Consider the following 22,505-nt stretch of genomic DNA (forward strand, 5'->3'; position numbering starts at 1 on the left):
ATCGAAGGCTAATGTGGTCAATAAGAAATAATTACTTAAGAACTTGAGCGAAAAATTGGTAAGTTCGTTTTTCTATTACAACTAATCTCACGGTAGTTAATTCGACTCGTTAACTCTTTGATTACGCTCAACGGGTATTTATTACTAGCATTATCCATCATCCAACTGACATAATGCAGTTCCCTTGGGCCAACATAACAATTTAATCCTTCATAATGCTAAGAAAATCAGCAGCGTCTCGTGCACCCCATATGCTCGTATCCACCCTTCTATTTATAACCGCAGTCTCTTACCGGGAGTGTTGAGTTCCGGCGCGATAAGAACGCCAAGATCTGGTTCCTCTCCATACCAGAAAATCCAGAGTTCCTTCGATGTCGACAAACTGAGAGGTGGCGGTGGTAGCGGCCCCGGTTCGAACATGTCGGTGGTGCGAGGCGTTGAAACACGCCGCCACACGCACAGGATGTCGGCGGCGAGACATTTGGCGTAGCTGCGGAGCACCGGGTCGTCGAGGGGCTCGCCGTTCCCTCCGCAGTGGCCGGGAGCGGCACCACCACCACCCAGCTCGCAGTACACTAGCTTACGCCATTTGATGCCCGAGAGCTCCGTCTGAAACGAAAAGACATGTCAATACACAGAATGTTCTAGAAACAAGACAGTGGGGAAAATGGGGTAAAAATTCCAGTTATCAATCACGTCTCCAAAGAGGAGGAATCTGCGCCTGAGCTCCCGATTGAAACGTTCATAAGTATGAATAGGTCATCGACTTCCGGAAGTAATCACAGTTAACTGGGCAACGAAGAAAGCTACTGCTATTGTCTTCATCACCTTGTTTCAAATGAAAAAAATCGACGACAGGAAACGTCGCGTTTTGTATCGACAATTTCTAATTCTGCCGAAAAATCGAGAAGATGAGAAGAATCTGATAAGCGGATTGTTAACCACCAAAAGGGGAGAGGCAAGCCGCCAAAACGTCCATCGCTGCTTACAGCAGGATCGAATCGACCAACCTGTTGCTGTTGGCTCGATCTCCTGCCATATTCTCAACGTCAAAGCAGTGTTGCCACACGTCATATGATCAACCCTGAGAATTAATTCGATTGATGTACAACATGTTACGTGGACAGATAATTGCCAAAATAAGCAACTCCATGTGTTTGCTATTTGCCAAGTCTCTAGATAACGACTAATGTCACACTGGTCTTTATTATGACTGTCATTTTCATTATTAATAAATAATGTAGATCACGTGACATATCAACTAAAAGAGGCAAGGACAAAGAATGATTAGCGTATCAACAGCCGATAATTTTGATTAAACGCCTGGAATGATCAATAAATACAAGGCGTTTTCTTTCAGGGAACCCGTTTCATAATTATTTGTAATCTATAGGTCTTGCACAGAGACGGTTTATGGCAAGTTGTTGCTTTTGCGAACATTTGTATGCAAACAACGTCCATTTAGAAAATCTCGCATTTTCAGGCAAGTTGAAACACCGTCAGTTCTAAAAACTTGCCTTTTCGGCCTCTCTAAAACACCGATATTATTATTATCCAAAGAAACACTGTAATGACACAAAGAACGCAATTTTACAGGTAACATGAAAACAAAACAACAGTTAAGTAACGTTCAGTTAAATTGTACAAACATGCATGCTGTCATCGTAAAAGGCCACTGGTAATTCTGTGTAAATGGTTTACAAGAAATAAATAGGCAGAAAATAACCAACACCACGAGAAATCAAGCGTACCAGGTATGGGATTAACGGGTGCCGTATATAATCTTTTAATCTCTTTAAGCAGGTGTAATTCCTCTGTATCTTTGCAGGGAGATCTGTTACATACATATTTAGACTTCTTATGGCTTTGGGCAAATAAACACTGCCGTGCGCCGAAATTTCATTGATCCGAAGCGATAAGTTGGCACGTTATCAGATAAGCAAATCTATCGATAATTTTCGGTTTTCCAAACGGCTTTGGTTGGGTCAACAAAAAGTAGGTCAGAATTTTGTTTCCGTCCCATAAAATTGACGAGGAAAGTTGTAATCGTATACAAAATTATGCACATATTGGCCCAACATTTCGCGTTTCTTTGATGAGAGGTCCAATTTTTTATCAAAGCAATTGAAACAAAAAGTATAGTATGCAATGTTCGCCCCCTAAATCAGTGTTATGCAAAAGACAACATTATAAAACTGTTTATCTTTCTAATTTTATACAACCGAGGTGCTTAATTTAATAACTTTATATCTAAGTGTGATTTACAGCGTGCAGGCAATGGTAATAAATTAAGCTAAGGATAGTAAAACCACTACGCTTTCACACACATGTCATCTTAAAAGCTTTTTAATGGGATCCGCGAAACTATGTTTCGATGTCAAAAAACTGGAGTTTTTTAAAATTTCGACTCGTTTTGTGGATTGAATTTGCCCCGTGCGGAAACAAGAAGAACCACAAAACCCGTACGCTCCATTCATTCATCAAATCGACCCGTCACTGTCTATTATGTAACCCGATGATCGACAATCGAACCGTATCCGTCCCTTGTGACTTAACCCACCCTCTTTTAATTCTTCTCTAGTCAAACAAGCAACATTTAGAATTCGTTAGTGTCGAAAAGCTGTCATTGTTCCTCTTAACGACGGCAATAAAACGATTAGCGAGATTGCGATAATTTTATTACCGCATTGTAAAACAGCTACCGGTGATAGTGAAAGTGAATACAATCCGAACAAAAGCGCCTTTGTGGAGCTGTGGTACCGTTGAGGTCGCGTTTTTTCCTCGTGGTCAATCGAACATCGAAAGAACACGTGGTCGATAACTATCAGCCAAGCACACAAGAAGGATGCAGAAGAGAACGGAATGTACCGTGGCGGGGCTGTGCGGTCGAAGGGGTGTGTATGGGGTGCGAGACACCCTTGCGCGATGCCCGGTTATTGATTGACGGCAGCGGTGTGGTCGGATTTCTGCTGAATATGTTTCGTCGCTGGACTTTTTTGCCCTTTTTGTTATACAACATGTCTGGATCAAATTCTCGAAAATCGCTAGCGATGATTCATATCTCTTCAATAAGGTCAAGACGAGATACTTCCACTTATGGACAAAGCTACCCAAACTGTGTCTATTGATTGTAGTGTTGACATTAAGTGCTTACAACACTCTTGATGGATGAACGCGTGTTTGTCAACATTTAACACACTGACACGTGCAAAATTAAAACCTGAACAATGCTGAGCAAGTGTCTTGGGCAAAGTAGACCAACAAGAGAATTTTACATGCCCCCATATACCGCGTTGCATAATTTAATGCTTCGATCTGCGTACTATCCAAGGATCTATTTTTTCGCCCATGGCCTTTGAGGTACTGATCCTTTACCAATTGGTGTTGTATACTTAACATTTTAGACACAAGTGGTAAAACAAACAAATAACACGATAATGATTTATTAATAGGAGTCGAACAACCGCGTCGACAGGTGACTCTTATTAATACTGTAAGCACACCACTGGCAAGACGACAAATTGAACACTGCTACAAATAGTTGTGATATATTACAATTTTTTAGTGTGGGAACAAAGAAAAACAGCCTAGACGATTCGAAGTGGTCAAACTAGATGTATAAATACAACTAGACAAACAATGAGATGGTCATCTGGATGAAATCCAACTGTTTCGTTGCAATTTGCACCGATGGGTGCAGATGTTGATAGACCGTTACCAGATCTTGGGATTATAATTGTATACTCATTTCCTTCATGTCGGCAGGAAGGCATAACTGTCTATCTTCAAGCATTGCTGCCAGTGGTATCATTACACCTACTATTGCATTTTCCTGCATCTTCCTCGTGCTTATAATTTGCATGATTGATATAGCAGAAACAAGGCTTTAGAGGGCGGCCCAGTCCTGTTTTGTCTTGTTCTAATTGTATCTGTTGATTCCTTCCTGGTGCTATTGCAAGTACCGCAAATATGTAGTTATAGAGGTGAGACCTATCAATTCAAGAATGCTCTCCTGGTTGCAAATGGGAACGTTCCTCCGTGATCCCCTTCAATTAGAAGCCTATACTCCCCGAGCAGACCTCGACGTCCAGTCAATTTAACATCAAGTCCACTTCACGTCCGTTAGACTGTATAACAAGCGCCCAACAAACCCGAAAGTTGACAGAATCTCGTCCACTTATCGTTCCACCCCGTGTTTATTGGACCGGTGATACCCTCCATTCGTTCCATCTCCCCCAATTCCGACTTTATTGATTGTCGTGCCATTTGTTAGGGGAGTCTTGGTATTGATGCTGACCGGCCGAAAACGGAGAACATGTACAAGTGTGGTGGTTGGTGTTTGCGAGTTCGATCGATACACACGCACACACTCCTTGACCCGCAAAGTGTGTCACGGTGGACTCAAGACCGGTCCTGCACTGACAATCATCCGTATATGTGCCAAGTGCAGGGCACCGAATGACTTTCGTCGAATCATGATGGATGTGGCGCTTCGATTACGTTATAACCACGTGCTCGCGCTACGTAAAAACGCTGGCGTGTGAATGAACGCGCACGTTATACGAGGAGAAAGATGCACGAGGACGATACAAGAATAAGCGGTTTAACTAGAAAGAACAGACGGCTTCGGGGGGCTCGCTCAGGTAGATCCAAACGATTTGTTATATTTCTCTTATTAAATGGTGTGTTCAAATCTCGGGAGTGTTTTCGGTTCGTTCAATTTGTTTGGATAGTGTGGTGGAACAGAATTATTACTTTCAATTACGCTCGGATTTGTTTGCTTTCTGGTGGATCAATTGGACGCGATTGTGATGTGTTCAATTTCAAATTTCTGCAATTAGACGCTCATTTAAACTTCTTCATTCTTTCACGTCCCACGTTTGAAAATCATCCATCATTTCAGAAAAATTAAGCTTTGACACGATACTAATTTAAGTCCTTTTTCCGGTCAATATCAAATTAGAAAACTTTTCATTCTTTACCATTCTTCATTACGATTTAGCACTGACATTATGTCCGACCTACTTGTTCGATAAGTCGATCATTTCTTTCATTCTCCCAATTACATGAACACACTTTATGACATTACAGCTAAATGTCGAATTTATTACAGGTAAATAAAAGTCACGCAGAAACATAAACTTAACACATAAATGCAGTAAATATTAATTTATCGAATATGGTCGTAAAGATTTATGGATGTATGTTCATTATGTCTTCCAGCGACATAGATCGTGCGCTTTTTACATCTGTAATATCACCCGGATTTAACGTTCTTCCTAGTCCGGTAATTAACACTTTACATCCTCAGGCACCATGAAATCTGCCGGCATTAAATCAATGTTTGCATAGAACCACGAAAAAGCGACTTCCGGTCAGAAAACCGCATTGTTTACAACGTTTTCCGTGTTGACACCTCTTATCACTGACGTTTTCCATTATCGCGACATCAAAAAACCTGCGGAAATTCGCTCTCGTCAAGGCCGAACGAAGATGATTCACGAAATCATCTAAAAATAACGCGCTAAACCAATTCCTCGGTAGAGACAAATTAATTAGTCATACAATGAGTCTGTTAATCAATGCTTAATTAAATTGTACACTTTTCTCGAATTGTGGCGGCCTTCCCCGTGGCACCGCCGGATTTAGATTCTCAGAGTGTTTACAAAAAATATAACAAATTTGTGAATTAATTCTACATTCTATGTAAAGATATTTTTGGCGTTGCGATCTCAAGGTCTCATCGATTTGATTTTAACGGTGTCCATGCGAATATCTAGGTCACCATTTCAACGGCGAAAATTGAAATTACACGTCTTTCACGAAATGGTTTTTTTAATGCAAACAACCGACGCTGATAGGTTGGGACGCTCGAGATAACCTAATAAATTTTATGTATGAGGGTTAAGCGCACGGAATTATAGACCACTTGTAGAATTTTCACTCCGACATTCTTAAATCAATGAATGCAATAAGGTGATGCAATAACAGTGCAGAATGCTAATCGAATCACATCTCAATCTAATTAGTATTAATTAAAACAAATTCGTTTTATCGCTTATTAATTTTTCATCAGATTCGTAACCAGAAAATCAAGTTTGTTACGCGTGCAAATTCACTTTTCGCAATATTGGAATTGTTTGTTTGGATCTACATTGCAAAGTATCACTTCTCGAACGCTTCAAACAGTCTTGCGATAATGATTCGATAAGCTCAAGGTCGAAGTCTTTAACCTCTTGTCTATAACGAGGATATCGGCTAATCGGTGTTGCCAATTTGGAAATGTATCTTAGGGCGTGGGAATTCCAAAATCGGGATTTCATCGACAGGATTGATTGATTACCTGTAGGTACTTGGGCGTAATCCGGATTTAATGCGAAATTGAAATGAAATCTGACGGGGCTTTGGAGATTTTTATTAATTACAAAGTCGATATGTTTCAGAAAGCAGTTTTCGGACACCCATATAGATAAAAGATACGATAGGAAAGCAAATAGAAAAAGTTTGAAACAGCATTGCAAAATTATCGAATTTATTAGTCACGACGGACCCGCCCAATAACTAAATCTTGCGTTTTCTCTTCAATTTCAACAGCCCAAAAAATTGTAATTACAGTAAGCAACAGAATAATCAAATCGCCGATTCGTTGATACGGAAACGGGCATCAAGAAACATGTTTGACGTGTTAATCTGACGTTTAAATTTAGTTTTTAGATTACTGTCATGTCACGTGAGATAAGACATGATTTTATTTTTTTTGAAACGTATCTTTTAATTGGAGTTTCCAGTTTTACATTGGATTGGGTGGTAAGACTGCTTGCACTTGTATCTTTGGACGTTAATAAGTGGTTCAAAAAAAGATAAAAGACTTGCAGTGGCGAGCCAAAAATTCTGGTCATCGATTAAAAATTTTCCCTTGTTAACTCTGTTGTCAATCAAGATATAATTAACATAATTGCTTGATAAATGTTTCCAGTTCCTATTTTATTACTCACTGTGTTCTTTGTAATAGTAAAATTCATTACAAATTAATCAGAGCAACACAATGACGAATATCGAAAAATTGTGATTGGAATAAGGTCTGTTTCTAATGAGAACGATAACTTCTGACTGATGCAACGAGGTGAATTATCAACACGTAAGGAATAAAAGAACTATAAATAAATGGGCTAACAATAGAACACAATAGAACGCGATAAGAAAAAAATCTATAATTGGAGTAAATCGCGGCATCTAGAATTTATGTGATGTGCGATATGTGAACGTACGATCACCAAAAGTGAAAGCACTCGAGTTCATAACAATTCAATTTTTGAGTTTGATATTGTTGAACGGGAAGATCAAATTTGACTAAACATTGCTGTAAGTCGTTAAAAAATGCTTACAAAAGTGACATAGACATACAAGCTGATGAGATAACCAAGAAACAAAGCAGATATCCAGAAAATCCACAAGAACTTAAAATTACAAAACAATGACCAAAATCATGATAATTCTAGCTTCTGAATCAGCAAGAAGCTAGAAATCGACCAAATTCTAGATCATTCGGAAACTAAAGATCCAAAAGACTACAGTAAATACAGCACTAGAGAAATCCAAGATCTCCAGTTGTAATCATTATCTAGAAGAAGAAAAGAGGTAATGGGCTTAGTTTTCGTGTTTTTAAAATTTCTTGTTGCAAAATGATCAAAGAGATATTTACATAACAAGTGCGGAAAGTGTCAAAATTCGCACTAGTGAGAATGCAGATGCACGAGGCGCCATTGCAACGAAACAATAGAAACAATTCTTACTTATTTTAAATGACATTTTTCTAAGACCCATATGAATGTTCCACACAGTTAAATGACCCGGAAAGTTGATGTTTTCGTACGTTTATTTACTAAAGTAAGACACAAGTGAAGATATGAAGATATCCGCACAGACCAGTCAAAATTGACTTATATCAGAAACAACCAAACCAATTCGTTTTTTACGATTTAACGATGGCAAATGTCACTTTCATATGAGGTCGTAGGCAAATGACATTTAGAATAAATAAGAAATATACTATTGTCAATATTTGTTCTTTTTTTTTATTTGTCGTAGAAAAAATAGTGTACATAACTCGTCCGAAAGTGTCTTTCTTGCACTAGTGCGAAATTTGGCACTTTTTGCACTTGTTACGTAAATATCTATTTCGCCAGAATTAAAAGCTTCAAATTACTGGTAACGTTGGACTCAAAAAGACCTTAGAGAAGAAATGGGTTTACTCCACGTCTCCAACATGATGAAGAGATTATCTATGTTAGGACACACCTGTTATAGCCTACAAGAACAATACCAGTTAACCTGAAGCTAGAGGCGTTCTAATCAAGTAAAAGGAGCAAACAACTTAACTCGAAAACCATCCTTTGGCATTGGGAATTAGTCCTAAAATACTCTGGACGAGACCAAAAAATAAAGAAGAATTCTAATTGTGTTATGTAAAAGTGGGTTGAAATTACAGGCGTTTCTGGTCAAGCGACTATTTTCGCGCCAAATTAAGAAGGCATAAAAATGGCGAAGATAAATTAAGAATGTGATATTTGAGATAATCTCGAGTTATTAGATATAAGTAGGCCTACATGATTGGGAATATTCTTCGCATATTTGTTGTTTTTAAACAGTGAACATGATTGGGCAGTGCGCCAATCTCGTCACTTTATAGCATAAATGTGTCAAATCGCAAACAATTGGGTTATGCAGCAGAATAACGAACTAATTAATCGGTGATTTCTTCAAGCGGCCATTAAGTAAACTTTCTAAAAGTAAAGGCGGAACTGATTGGTGCAAAACAAACATTCCAAGTAGGTTATCAGAAAATCAGATCCCGAAAAGTGCATCAGTGATACAGACTCTGGAGTGTTTGAGATCAAAGTGGGCCGGGCAAATTGTTGTGTTGTAAATAGTACAACGTCGCATTCGGTATGTGTATTATTAAAATGTTGCAAGTAAATGTAGGCTGGCCTCGTAATCAGCTGCGTTTATTCCATAGACTGTACGCCTGTCACTAGCCGCGAAGGCGCAACGTTGCCGCTTCGCACTCCACATACGTCAATGTCAAATAGCCAAGACCGAAGGCATGCGAAACATGCACCTCGCGCAACCCCCTTCAGACCAAATATCCACGGGCGAAATCCACCACCCCCGATAACAAGGCGGCGATACGGGGACTCGGTGATCTAGATACCCACGAAAGAGAAACAGTCGAGAATCGAGACCGTTACGTTTAGAAGCGGCAACGTCGCTTCACCGGAGTATCGCGTTCGTTCACACGAGATCGTCGAACACCCGCAATGTTAAACAATTTGGACGAGCAAGTTTGCGAAAATTTGCATGCTTTAAAAGGGGTGCGAGTCTGGGGGGAGAGGAGTCACCGGTCGGTTGGACTCGCGAAAAAATGCCCGGTTATCAGCTGGCGGGAGGGGGGATTGTTTAGCTGATAATTATGTCATTTGTTGGGGGAAAGTTTCGGGACGAAAACGTAAACATTGGGGGAAGTTGGGGGTAATGTCAGTTCGCGGACAAGACTGAAATAGGTTAGGGAAAGTGCGCGGCGGTTGTCGCGAATTAAATCGACTTACCAGAGCAAAGAAGTTCGTGTGGCAATCTTCTAAACTTGCTCCGTTGGTTTGAAAATTTGGGTGCGTCATGCCTGATCCATTCTAGGAGATTTGAAGAACACGACACAGAAACTTGTCACAGCACACACTCGCGGCTTTAACGCACTTTAAACTCCAACATTTACCGAGATTTTCACCTTTCGATCGCAACTGCAAAATGGCGGATAGGAAACAACAAGCCACACTAATTCAGCGCTTCCAATCGGAGGAAAGCAAGACCCGAGACATTTCACAGTTTCACCATGCCATTTGGTCTACGACACACGTCGTCCGTGGCGGCGCTGCACCGAAAAAAGCCGACTTCCCACGGCACGTCTTAGCGCGCCGACTCGCTCTGATCTAGTCGACTGCGATGGCGGCGCTGATGAGGCATGGCGTTTTCAAAACCGTCCAAATTCGACCAACAACAAACGTAAATATCATATTTTTCCACCACACGCCACCACTGAACCTCCACGAAGCCCCCCGCACACACTACACCCCACGAACGTCACTGGAATTTTCCCGGTAGTGTACTATGTCGTTCCTCGCTTGTTTCAGGGCTTTGCTACGAAATCCAGGAAGAATTCCGATTATGACAAGAAGCGGCCCCCAAAAATCGACTCCACGGCACAGTCTATCGCGGCAAAAGGGTGTGTACCTTTCCTAGGTTCACATTGAACTGCGTCTAACGAGGGGAGCCATCCTTGCTTTCCCCCGTGCTACGGGCGTGCGCCGCCAGGGCGCGCCACTAGACGGTCAATAAATTCGATACTGCGCGTGAATACGAAAATCGAACGGTGCAGGATTTGCTATTGAATATTTAAACGATTTTTTAGGTTCCTCAGGCCGCAAAACACCTACATTCCCCCGCCAGACGTGGACGCCAAACTCGACGACGTCTTCCAGAAGGTTCTAGGGACGACGAGCGCCGAGACGTCCGTCGGAAACCTTACGCAGAAATTCCAATTATGCACCGCTTGTGCCAAAGAACTCGATCATCCCATTCCTAATTCGCTCCTACACACGATGGAGACTCTGGATGATGTCAAGAAGTTTTACCAGACGCCGGTGGACACCATCACCCCCTTGGACAGGATGCGCAACATGGAACTACCCCAGAATTTACACGTCCAATTCGAATACCACCGGTTTCATCCAGGTAGTACCACCCTGGCGACTATAAAAACTGATTTTTTTCCACAGACACCGACACCAAGTTTAAAGGGCAAACCGCATTCAACAGGAGCTCCACGTTAGTCACCGGACTAAAATACAAGGGGAAGTACAAAGGGCACCTGCAAAACCAAGAGTGGCCCTTCAACTCTTAATGTAAAAGGATCGAATCAATTTAGTTAATACAATTTGAGAGAAAAAGTGGTTTTAATTCCTCCGAGGCCTGACACGTAGGCAACCAGTATTACACCAAGCATGGGCGTGCGGTGGTACAATTCCACTGTATATTCCCATTGTAAACGACGCCGATGAAAATTTCCGAGGCTGCTATTTATGTAACAAGTCCGAAAAGGTTTTTTAAATGAAGCAACGGTTTAGAATAAATAATCACATTTATTAAGCACATCCGAAGTTAATAAATTACAAAATTTATATATAAAAAGCATAGTTTGTAACAGCTTACAAAAATATACATTTAGGAGCATTAAAACTTGTTGACCTTTCGTCATTTCCCGAATTTGAACACCCCGCCGACCCCCTTTCTGATGCTTCTGTTTTCCGGGGCCTACAAAGAAATTTGTGGGTACAGTGATGAACAAAAAAACGGGGACGATATTTTTTGTCATAGTAAAACGGGTTTAGAATAAACCTATTGAACTAGTAACGAGTATTTTTTTGTTGAAACTACGATAAATTATCCCGATTTACACAACTAAATTTATAAAAATAAATCTCGCAGTTTTTTGCCCGTCGCTGTAATACGGATACTCACGTGTCGTACGCCAAACAACATGCGCGCTTTGTCCTCCTCCTGCGGCGATGAGCTCTCATCCATCGACCCCGTGTTCCTCTTAATTTGCAATTTTTGTTTAATCGCCTGCAACCCCAAAATCGTAACAACCCTCAAACTTCCCCAACTTACCTGTGAGAAAATCACCCGTTTCGTATCGTTTCTGATCGCCATCAGGAAATCCAGCCACGTCCACGTCATATTGTGGTACTCTAAAGTCGGGATTACAAGCGAGACATCTCGGAGATCTTCAAGATTTTTTTCTTTGTTTCCTTTGTAGCTAACTTTAACCGGAACTTCTGGAATTTTTATATAAACGAACAGTTTGTTTTTCTCCGCTCGTTCCTAGAAAAAAATTAGTTTTTGTGGTTGTGGGGTTGTGGGGGTGGCGTCATCACCTTCATTTTTTCGACGTCATCGATCAACACGTAGAAATTCGAATCTCGGTTTCGTTTGGCGGCTTTCGACTTCTTCGTTTTCGGTTCATTCGCCCCGTCCTCGCTTATCCGGTCCGAATAATCAATATTCTCGCTCTCTCGTTCGGGGAAACAAAATTTCATCATGGTACCGTAGAATTTCTTCGTCATTCCGATTGTTAGCGGCACTAAATTAATCTCGAAGTGTTCCTTCACGGAAATGCCGCCGACTGGTTGCTTTTCCCGACAGAATATCCGCAGGACTTTCTGGAAGAAAATTTTATTGAGTTGTCCGGTACGCCTACCCCAACCTTGTATTCGATGGGCATTCCGTGCTGGATCTCGCTGGGGCACAGGATCTCTTTGTAGATTTCATTAGGGAGCAAGTTGGTCATTCTTAGATAACCCAGCTCGAGGAGGTGCTCGACGGAATCGTCATTTTTCGAGTTTTTGGTGTATAAGAAATTGCTGAGGACTAAATCAGCAATGCCAATTTGGCCATCAGCTTCGGTTAGTCTCCATTGGGCGTGTTTGAAACAAATCTCGTTCGCTCTGACGATGGTTAATGGTTTGTCGCTCCTCGTTGTGGCCAGTCGACTGTTTGTGAGTAATTGCGTCTCTTTGTAGCATGACAGCATCATGCCCAATTCTTCGCTTTGGGCGTTCAATTGATTTTTGCATTCGTATACCTTTAACAGACTCGTTAATTGGCGCAAAGCTCCCAGTCGCAAGCTCAAAGGACAACAATTCTTGTCCTTTGAACTTTGGAATCAATAATACCAATTTCTCCAGATTGCCCATCTCCAGAACGAGCTCGTGATCCGCCGGATTCTCAGCCAAAGCCTTGCTAACGAGATACGTCTCTTTCTCCAACCTCCGCAGTTTACTAACAGTCGTCCTTACAAGCGTCTGCTGGTTCTGAATCGGTCGTCTTTGATCCTCCACGCTGTACAACTGTTGGAACCGCATCCTCGCCAATTTTTCCAACGCCTCTTTCCGATGCGGCTCCACGTACAGCAACAAATTGTTAACAATATCCAACAACATCGCGTATTGTAAAGAATTGGTACAAACATCCAAATCGTAATGCATTAAGGTAAACGCATTGACGGCTTTCTGCCGCCGATCCCACGGCCCGACGTCTTCTTGCGGCGGCGGCGGCAACTCTCCCACCGCCTCCGGGTCGACGCTAATATCCCCATATCCCGCGTAGAAAAACTCGCATTTACATCTCGACACAATCCTTTGCAGCTATTTTGATTGATTTATTGATTTACGGGTTAATGAACTAGTCGCTGCAGTGTGCGTTTTTTTTTACTCACCTGACTGGAGCTGCTGGGGCCAACCGTATCGCTGACCACCGCCCCCACAGAGACGCCGCTGCCCACCATGTTCGGCACTTCCGATGGCTCGGAGATTTCCGTCGATTCCTTCTCTTGGATGTTGTCGACGGTCAGCCACATTATATTCTCGTTAACGGAGTCGTCGTTTTCACCGGCGTTTACCGTGGCGTAGTACTGCATGCACTCCAGGGCTCCGGTCCATGTAGTCTTGGAGACTAGAGTGCGGTCTTTCCAGACCGGGCGGTGGATCCGCTGGATTATCTCCGCCTTGGCAGCGCTGAGGATTACGTAGCCTTTGGTCTCGCACCCTTTGAGGAGCACTTGCGCGTTCACGAGGGCGACTAAGAAGACTCATTAATTTTAAATTTTTTCAAATTTCAAATTTGTTTAGTGGAAAAAACAAAATCACCAAAATTATCCCCAGAATTTGACAAAACACCCTAATTTCAGAGCGCGAAATTTGAAAAAAGTCATAGTTACTTTGCCAATTTCGGTGCTGCACATCGTCCTCCTGGCACGCCTGCAGCCCCTGCAAATGTTGCTGCCGCGTCACAGAAGACAGGTCATCGCTGTACACCACCGCCTTATTGTCAGCCTCGGCAATCAGCTGCTGCAGCATGTTAGCAGCGAGACCTGACTGCAGCTTCGTACTTGGAGAATGCGCGTCCTGCGAAGTCGCGGCGGCTTGCAGCGTCTGTATGGAAGAGTTCGGGGGAGTCCCAGGAGCGTCAGTATTCCTTCGCTTCAAAGGCGTGGTGTTGTTATCCTTACGGAAAGCCTTCAGAGCTTCAGTTGAAAGATTCTTCTTCATTTGCTGAAACCAGAACGTTACCCTTCTTAAGAGACACTGAAGAGACTACCTTGTTCTTCATGAAAGTGTCGAAGAGCGCGAACGCGACGTTGCGGTTGCTGGTAGTCCAAGCGCCCCGCAAGTCGTAGACCACGAGTCGATGCGTGGGGGTGTCTTTGTTGCGTTCGCAGGAGTTGTGTTCTCGGTTGGGGACGACAGTTTCGCGGCCGTACGAAACTTTGGCTACTGAAAGACAGTAGCATTTTTCCACGGGTTGTCGGAGCGACATTGCTTCGATCTCTGGGTCTTCGGTTAACGCGCTCTTGAGCCAGATTTCGGAGTCGTTGAGCTCAGAGTTCATGTAGACGATGGACCACTCGGCTTTGGGGCGGTGGGTGAGGCCGTCGTCGATCGGCACCAGCGACAACATGTGCTCTGCAGATAAATAAGTAAATTTTATTACCACCAGGAATTGTTAAGTTGGTTGTTACCGGAGCTGGAAGACAGGCGTCCCCCGATCAACTCGCACCCTCTTTGCATCGCAAAGGACATCCAATAGCACACTTTAAACTTGTGCAATCCCATCAAAAGATGAACTTTCTTGTAGTGGCGACTCAGTTGGATCTTCCGTTGTCGTACGTTGTTGAAAATCTTCCCTCGTTTCGTCGGCCGCGTCACACCAGAGAGAATCAGTTTCAAGTTTTCGATCCATCTGAGGGTACTTCCGTAGAGTACCAACACCGGACAGTCATAATTCGACTGATTGGTGGGTCTAGTCTCTAGCACAATACTCAAATTGACGTTCTGTGACCGAAAAGCTCTGAAAGAATCATGAACTTGGTTACTGGAGTACTCCGGTACTTTATCTGGAGCGCATTGAATTACGTTATGGTGATCATTAGGGTCGCCCAAACACACCCATTGAATCCCTAAGATCAGTTTCAAGTTCGGCATGTGAAGCAACTGGCAGTCGTCGTACTTTGAAGCAGTTCGCACGAAGATATTCAAATCTCCTTTGAACACGAATTTGGCTTAAATTTGATCATTAGACAAGAAACCATCACTGGCTAAAAGTACCATTAGTCCAATCCATGATGACTTGGCTCCAAGTCAGTTCCATTTCCTCGGTGGTATTGTACGGATCCAAAGACGCGTGTAAAAGAACTGTTAATTGTTGAACTACCATAGTCAAGCGACCATGGAGCAAAAGTCGCATTTTGTCCCAGAAAGACAATGGCGGCGATGGGTCGCGCGAGGGAGCAGCAATTTTCTCAAAACCTACCCAAGAACTTACACTAAAAGAATTAGGACACGTCTTGACTTACTTAAGTTGCACTGGGCTATCACAGGCTCCCAACAAGGCCCAAAGGCGTAACTGTACGATTTAACTTCGCAGTTAAAATCGTGGTAGAATTTCAATGGTAACATGCCTCTATCTACGGTGAATGGCTCAAAGGGTTCGCCTAGATTGACCACGACGCTGCGTACGGCTTTAAAACAACCAAATAAGTCAAACTCTGCATTCAATAACTCCATAATTTAGTAGTACACACGCAATTATTACGGTGCGAATAACAACAATAAAACGTGACCCGCAGTTATAACTACGAGGACACACAAGAGGTTTAAAAAGAAGAGACGCAATCAGGGAAGTACAGTTAGATCTGAAAATTAGTGAAAATGACAACTCTTAAGTTTACTTGTATTGTTATTCTGATTCTGGTGGCTGTAATGGTTGAAGGACAACGAAAAGAATCACAGGTGAGTGTGGATTTTCACCAAAAAGTAACATTTATTTGTGTAATTTAGCTTGTGGCGTCTCAGAATTTGGTGAGCCCGAAAACCACAGACCAAATAATGGATAAGATGAACCAGAAGATACAGAAGCTGGGGGAAGTAGCGCAGAATACGATTCAAAAAGTTCAAGACGTGATGAATGCTTTTCCGGGAGGAAAATGAGGTGGTGTTGACTTCAAGAATTACTTCTGTTTTGTATGAATGTTGAGGAGAAATAAAATGTGTTTTCCTAGTCAATAAGACTATTTCTTATTCTGGATACTGCACAACCTCTAAAATCCTGGAAATTTTGATACTGTAACCGTGAAAGAGTTACAATTTTATTATTATTTAATATTATAAGATGCAATTTTTTCCAAATATTCACAGCCTCTAAAAAATAGTCAATCCTTGATAATAACGTACGTACAGTCTAGTAACTCGTAGCAATTTCAACACTGTTACTTTCAAAATGAAAGAGTTACAACATATGAAGTGACACAATTTTAAAAGTTACGTTGAGCAAAAGACAAAAGCCTCTAAAATCTATTCCTTTTCAAGTATAATCTTAAATTTTTTGTATCAAATGACAAAATAAAGAGTCGTATCTTGTAGAAATTTCAACACTGTAACTCTCAAAGTGGAATAGTCACAAGATATAAAGTTTGGCATTTTTCCAAATGAAAATTTCAACACTGTAACTCTCAAAGTGGAATTAGTCACAAGATATAAAGTTTGGCATTTTTCCAAATTTCGTTTGCTAAAGAATTGAAAACCGCTAAAATTAGTACAATTTAGAGAATTTGCCCAACAAATGTTAAGACAAAGAGTGGTAAACTGTAGAAATTTCATCATTGTAACTCTCAAAATGGAAGAGTTACAAGATACAAAGTAACACATTATTTAAAATTTCGTTGATCAAAAATGTTTGACAATAAAAAATTCGTAGCTTTTTAAGTATAATTTTGGAATCTCATATATCAAGTAAAAAGGTAATGAGTAGTAACTTGTACAAATATCAGCATTGTAACTGTCAAAATAAAAGAGATACAAGTAACGAAACATCGCATGTTCAAAATTTTCGCTTGTCCAAAAATTTACAGCCTGTAAAATCTGTTCCTTTTACATAATCGTATTGAAATTTTGCGTACCAAATAACGAGATAAGGAGTGATAAACCATAAAAATTTCATCATTGTAACTCTCAAAGTGGAACAGTTACGAGATATGAAGTAACACATTTTTAAAAGTTTCGTTGACCAAAATCTTGACTGCCTAGAAAATTCCTAACGTTTTAAGCATAATTTTGCAATTTCATATACCAAGTAACAAGGTAATGAGTAGTAACCTGTACTAATGTCAGCACTATAACTCTCAAAATAAAGAAATACAAGTAACAAAACATCGCATGTTCGAAATTTTCGCTTGTCCAAAGATTTACAGCCTCTAAAATATGCTCCTTTTACAGAATCGTGTTGAAATTTTGCGCACCAAATAACAAGATAAGGGGTGGTAACCCATATGAATTTCAACCCTGTAATTCTCAAAGTGATAGAATTACAGAATATAAAGTTTCCCACGTTCAAAAATTTCGTTTACCAAAAAATTGAATGCCTCTAAAGCTGTTTATTTTAAATAATAACTTAGAAATTTCGCACACTTCACCAATAACTCTTAAAATGGAAGAGTTACAAAATGTTAAGTATCGTTTTTAAACGAATTCAGACGTAAAACTAGACAAAAATAAGAAAAGAGCGCCTGAGTCTCTTAACGGCCTCTGTATTTTAACCGGTGACGGAATTTATTCGTGACGAAATTTACAAAGTGTGACTGCCTCTGTAATTGTTATGAGCGTAATTTATTACACTAGACAATCACCATATCGTTTCAAGCATCAATAAAACCCACATTAGGCAAAAATTACTTCCTGTACCACCGACAATGAATTTTCATAAATTTCACAAGACAAGGCCAAAAAAAATTAAATTAAACGAGACTACCACCATGGCGGCTCGAAAAAAACTCCTCTGCTTAATAATTCTAACATTTTTGGCGCTCATCGAAAGTAAAAACGCGACTAGAGTCAACCGAAAAGTGAGTATTGCACTTCTCAATATCGACGCTGGTAAAATCGCTGAGAAGATAAAAAATACCACTTCAAAAGTTCGAGCTAAAATCGAAGAGAACAGGGAGGCTATAGATGATGTGGTATCAACCATCGGTGACATAATAAATCAATAAATTTAACTGAATAATTAAAACGGATTTACTCATTCCACCCTTTCCCGTAGGTTAAAAATACGATACAAAACTCGAGGAACACGTGTGGATGTGCTGATGCCACCGAAATTCTGAATTCAGTTTTTGGTTTTATCACGGATTTGGTGGAATCCGCCGTGGGAGTTCTAGGAGTGGCTGCTGGTGCTTTCGGCCGAAGAAGACGCTCCGTGTTATCAAAAGTCTTGCAAGTTTGATGAATAAAATGCAATTAATGATAATGACATGTTTTGTATTGCACTGTAATTACCCAACAAAAAGAAAAGTGATTCAATGATCATTACCCTGATGTTTGATCGCTATAATTATTTAACCGGTTATTACCGATCGTTATCAAAATATAAATACACGAGAACACAATTGCAGCCTGACAAAAGTGTCATCATGTCCACAAAAACACGAATTTTGTGTCTCGCGTTGCTCGTTTTTGTTCTGTTGAACCTCACCGAGGGCCAAAACAATCAAACTAAGAGAAACAACCGAAAGGTAGCATAAGATTGAGTTAGTTTGCGGTCACGTTTTGTGTTTTAGGCCAAGAATGGCGTGCGAAACGCGCAAAAAATGTCCATGACCGACGACATCATGGACGGAGTGATCGGATTTGCTTTAGATTTCCTCGACATGGCGCAAGGACTTATGGATATGATGGGCATTTCCCTCAGCCGGAAGAAGCGATCGGTTTTAACTAACGTACTCTTAAATGATGTAAATCCATGAATAAAAGCAACTCTTTGAGAATTCTTTTCTTACCGCGTCTCGGCGCTACTTGCTCAGCTCCCACGAGGTGCCCGCAGATATAACACTGTCTTATATCAAGCAGCGGCTGGGGGAAGTCCCTCAATTGAAACTTCCACTCCTGGCAACGCCAAGACACTACTCGACACCATAGAGTGGTAAACTCCATGTGCTCCTCCGGCCAGGGACTATCACTATCGATCTCCTTCATCACTTTGATGACTTTTTCGGTTCCATGAATAGAAGGATCTGCCAGGACCTTAAAACCCTTTGTTTCGGTTTCTTTCAGTTTATTTACTTACCATGATTTCCACGTTTGTCATGTTCCAGGCAAAGAGTCTGGTGCGGGATGGTGCCGCCCTCAACATCTGTTTACTTCTTTGGATGTAAATCTCCGCGTTCTTTTTATTCAAGTTGTTGTACAACTCCTCGACTTTACCCGCAGGGAGGTGGAGATGTGTCCTGCATAATTCCGCGATTTTTTCCTTTAACATCTTCGAGCGCTTCAAACTTTCCATGTACTCGTCCTCCAGGAGCTCGAAGTTGTCTCTTAGTTTAACTTCGAAAGGATCGTCGCTCATTTCGAACAAAAACTCTTTTACGTTGATCAACAAGTCGCTGGGCAAAGGACTGTCTTTACTAAACGCCGCCTTTTTGTAGTTATGAACGATTTTTAGCCATTTGAAGACCGAGAGGAACTCGTTTTGAACGGCGTCCGCGTAATTGTGTTCGTAGGGAAAAACAGCTTTGAATAAATCAATTGAGAGCCCCCAAGTTTTGTTCCAAGCAACTTTGAAACTTTCATTATCCAACCGCTCGTCGCGTACCAACTTGTTGTCTTTGACTCTATGCAAATGCAAGCCTTTGATGGTGAAAATGTCGGCGCCATCAATGAAAATTACCGCCGTGTTGTTCTGCACGGACATGTCACTCTGCATTTTGGACACATGCAAAGTGTCTACGGAAAACCATGAGGATTCAACATCGCAATTACTTCACTTACCTATCGAGACTTTAGCTGAGTACTTTTCGGAGATTTCAATGTGGAAGGCGAACACCCCCACAATACTGCAGTTGTACACAGTCGTGTAGACGCTCGAGGATTCTTTCAATGACAAATTAAACTCTTCGCGGAGTTCAGTGAAGAAGTCGATGATGTCTCGGACTAGAAGTAGTGCTTTTAGGTGGTAGTTCGTTGACCAGTAGACGGTGATTTCTTCGGAGAGACTCACGCCAGTTTGGCCGCTTCGGAAGTCCAATTGCGCGTGTTTTATGAAGGTTTTGTAGTTGGAGATGTCTTCAGTTCGGATGCAGTAGTAATAAGCTCCGGTGTTGTTGATGGTGAAGATCTTGAACTTCTCGAACTGAACAGTCGTGGAGTCCACGTTTCGTGCCATGTCCACCGAGGTCAGCTGCACCACGAAGTATTCTGCAAATAATCCAATAATCCAAGAAACTGAAGATTGTAACTGTAACTCACCGGTGTTTTGCGATTGAAAGAAGCAATTAAAATGGTTAATTGCCACGTTGACATACACCTGGGGCCCCAGAACCGGCCGAGTCGCCTCCTTCTCAACTGAATTCTTTGGTAGATCAAATCCGTACTGTTTCAGACACCTAAAAGCGCCCCCATTACAACCCCTTCGAACTCAATTATAATAATTACTTTATAGCTAAGAGAACACAAGCTGCGAGTTCTAGAGACCACTCTAGCTGCACCATGTCCAAGAACGAAACAATTTCCATTTCGCTGTTTTCGTGAGTGCACACTTTAACCAAGACCTTAACAAAATAAACGGGGGTTCCCCAAATGTGCATTTTCCTGGAGACATTAGTGTCTTGGTTCCACTCCTTGAAACTCCACCAAAACGACTCGATTAAACACTCAGTTTGCCAGTGTCGGTCCAACAGCAACAAATTCAAGAAGTACGAGTTGTAGGAAGGCCCTCTGTGTTTCTGCGCTTGTTCTAACATGAGTTTAACGTGGTTAAAACCAACGGAAGAGCTGTGACCGCTTAGTTTAACAGTGGCCGAGACTTGGGAGAATTCCGCGCAGACATTTATCACCAACTTCTTGACGATGTTCTCCATGACCGAATTCCCGTTTGTTACTTTGGTTTTCTCTGGGTTCTCTTCAACGCGCGGAATCCTCCTGTACTTCAGGAAGTTATTGTAAATCCATCTGTGAATAACATCGTGATTGTACGTTATCAAAAACGTGTTCATTTGTAAGTAAATGTTCACAACATCGCCTCGTTTCTTTGCATCGACTGACAAGGATTTCAACGAGAGAACCTTCTCGCGGCTGCTTTGTAGAAGAAGATCGCACATTAAGAAGTTGAAGGAGAGTTGAGGCGCACCGGAAATCTCCGATTTCGATGATCTGTACGTCAGAGTTAGTTTCTTTAAACACGCGTTGTATTCAGTTTGGCTGTTTTCTTTGATTCCTTTGAGAGACGTGTCGTCGATTTGGATGAAGCATACCTAAAAAAGAAGTTATGAAGATTCCTTACAAATCGACAATACCTTTGGAATCACAGGGAGAATTCTCTGAATGAAATCGTCTTCAAAGTGGTCAACTGCCTCCACTCTTTTGGTGATTTTATTACCGTTGGAGATGTTGTAAAATCCGTCGTTTATAACCGAACTGGTTTGAGACATTTTAAAATTAAACTCCTCCACGGAAAGGGGGCCTTGTGCTACTAAAATCACCTCCATGCATCCACCGAATTTAAACTCAGCCAAGCAGGCCTCCTTCAGTTGGTTCTCAGAGTGTCTTAGAATCTTCGCCGAGGCTTCTATTAAATTTAAAGTGACGAGTAACAAACGCGCGTTTTTTAGGATGCTGCCGTCGAGCCTTAGCTCAGCTGCAGAGGCATGGGTGAGACACCCTGGAGTTTCAGAGTGTAGTAACATTGCAGAGATGTTGTAGATGTGGATGGCCATAAACTGGAACTCGTTTATTACAACCAAGAGGGGTAAAATTCCCTTTTACCTGTGCAAAAGTGTTGATAAAATGAGGTACTTTTCTGTCTCTAAAGTCCAAAGGACTGGGTGCGTCTTCTGGGACTGACATGAAGTCATGACTCTGACCGATGTTAATACGTACGTCCCTGACCACTAAAGTGACTAGCTTAGGAAGCTCTGAATTCAGGAAACTGCTCTTAATACTGATTTCATCCACTTGCTAAAATTTTAATTATGTAAGAAATATAAGCACCCAAAGCGCCACTTACGATAGTGAATCCACTTTTCGAAATCTGGATATCACAGAGTTTCAAGTAGGGCAGTCCGATACTCCCTATTTTTAGCGAAATGTTGTATTTCCTTTGAAACACCCAGGAAATGATCTTCCTCAAGCCCCTGAAACACAAGCTAATTACTGTCCACACCCTCTGAAACTCTCACCATGATGTTATAGAGATCAGAAGAACAAACACCGCAACAAATACGAGAAATCCTCCCATATCTTTAGATAAATCTACATTTCAAGTCACATTGACACTGACACCTTCATGACAGCTGAATATTTACATGTCACTTTTGAAAATCACGCATACCAACCTCCGATAAAAACCCC

At 41.5% G+C, this 22,505-nt stretch overlaps 3 protein-coding genes and 1 long non-coding RNA gene across 5 annotated transcripts in view; 2 read left to right on the plus strand and 2 right to left on the minus strand.

Moving 5' to 3' along the window:
* Positions 1-9,899, minus strand: part of skd (mediator complex subunit skuld) — a 31,204-nt gene extending 21,305 nt beyond the window's left edge. The window contains exons 1-2 of the mRNA XM_088041030.1: positions 9,606-9,899; positions 294-609 (exon numbers count right to left, since the gene is read on the minus strand). Of these exons, the coding sequence (XP_087897156.1) occupies positions 294-609; positions 9,606-9,674 (385 nt within the window). The 5' untranslated portion in view covers positions 9,675-9,899. The remainder of the gene's footprint in view (positions 1-293; positions 610-9,605) is intronic.
* A 65-nt stretch (positions 9,900-9,964) lies between these two features.
* On the plus strand, positions 9,965-11,000 carry mRpL50 (mitochondrial ribosomal protein L50). The gene is made up of 4 exons (XM_088041034.1): positions 9,965-10,056; positions 10,185-10,276; positions 10,463-10,785; positions 10,830-11,000. The coding sequence occupies exons 1-4, from the start codon at positions 9,997-9,999 to the stop codon at positions 10,952-10,954; spliced, it is 600 nt and encodes a 199-aa protein (XP_087897160.1). The 5' UTR covers positions 9,965-9,996; the 3' UTR covers positions 10,955-11,000.
* Positions 11,001-11,172: 172 nt separating this feature from the next.
* Positions 11,173-22,486, minus strand: hob (bridge-like lipid transfer protein family member hobbit). Its single transcript, XM_088041036.1, has 21 exons — positions 22,334-22,486; positions 22,162-22,288; positions 21,921-22,112; positions 21,452-21,874; positions 20,592-21,409; positions 20,406-20,542; positions 19,929-20,354; positions 19,228-19,883; positions 18,941-19,184; positions 15,464-15,628; positions 15,216-15,416; positions 14,630-15,169; positions 14,209-14,573; positions 13,829-14,162; positions 13,328-13,689; positions 12,786-13,256; positions 12,317-12,694; positions 11,988-12,272; positions 11,722-11,934; positions 11,572-11,676; positions 11,173-11,364 (listed from the first exon to the last, which is right to left on the minus strand). The coding sequence occupies exons 1-21, from the start codon at positions 22,390-22,392 to the stop codon at positions 11,305-11,307; spliced, it is 6,561 nt and encodes a 2,186-aa protein (XP_087897162.1). The 5' UTR covers positions 22,393-22,486; the 3' UTR covers positions 11,173-11,304.
* Positions 15,755-16,136, plus strand: LOC148171130 (uncharacterized). 2 transcript variants are annotated; one of them, XR_015770376.1, is made up of 2 exons: positions 15,755-15,899; positions 15,948-16,136. It is a non-coding gene; the product is annotated as an uncharacterized LOC148171130 (long non-coding RNA). The 2 variants fall into 2 exon arrangements; XR_015770377.1 differs by having other exon boundaries at positions 15,963-16,136.
* Positions 22,487-22,505: the final 19 nt, after the last annotated feature.

This window comes from Gnatocerus cornutus, chromosome 7, assembly GCF_029298725.1.
Source record: "Gnatocerus cornutus isolate USDA-ARS CGAHR chromosome 7, icGnaCorn1.1, whole genome shotgun sequence".
In the NCBI taxonomy this organism is placed as follows: Eukaryota; Metazoa; Arthropoda; class Insecta; order Coleoptera; family Tenebrionidae; genus Gnatocerus; species Gnatocerus cornutus.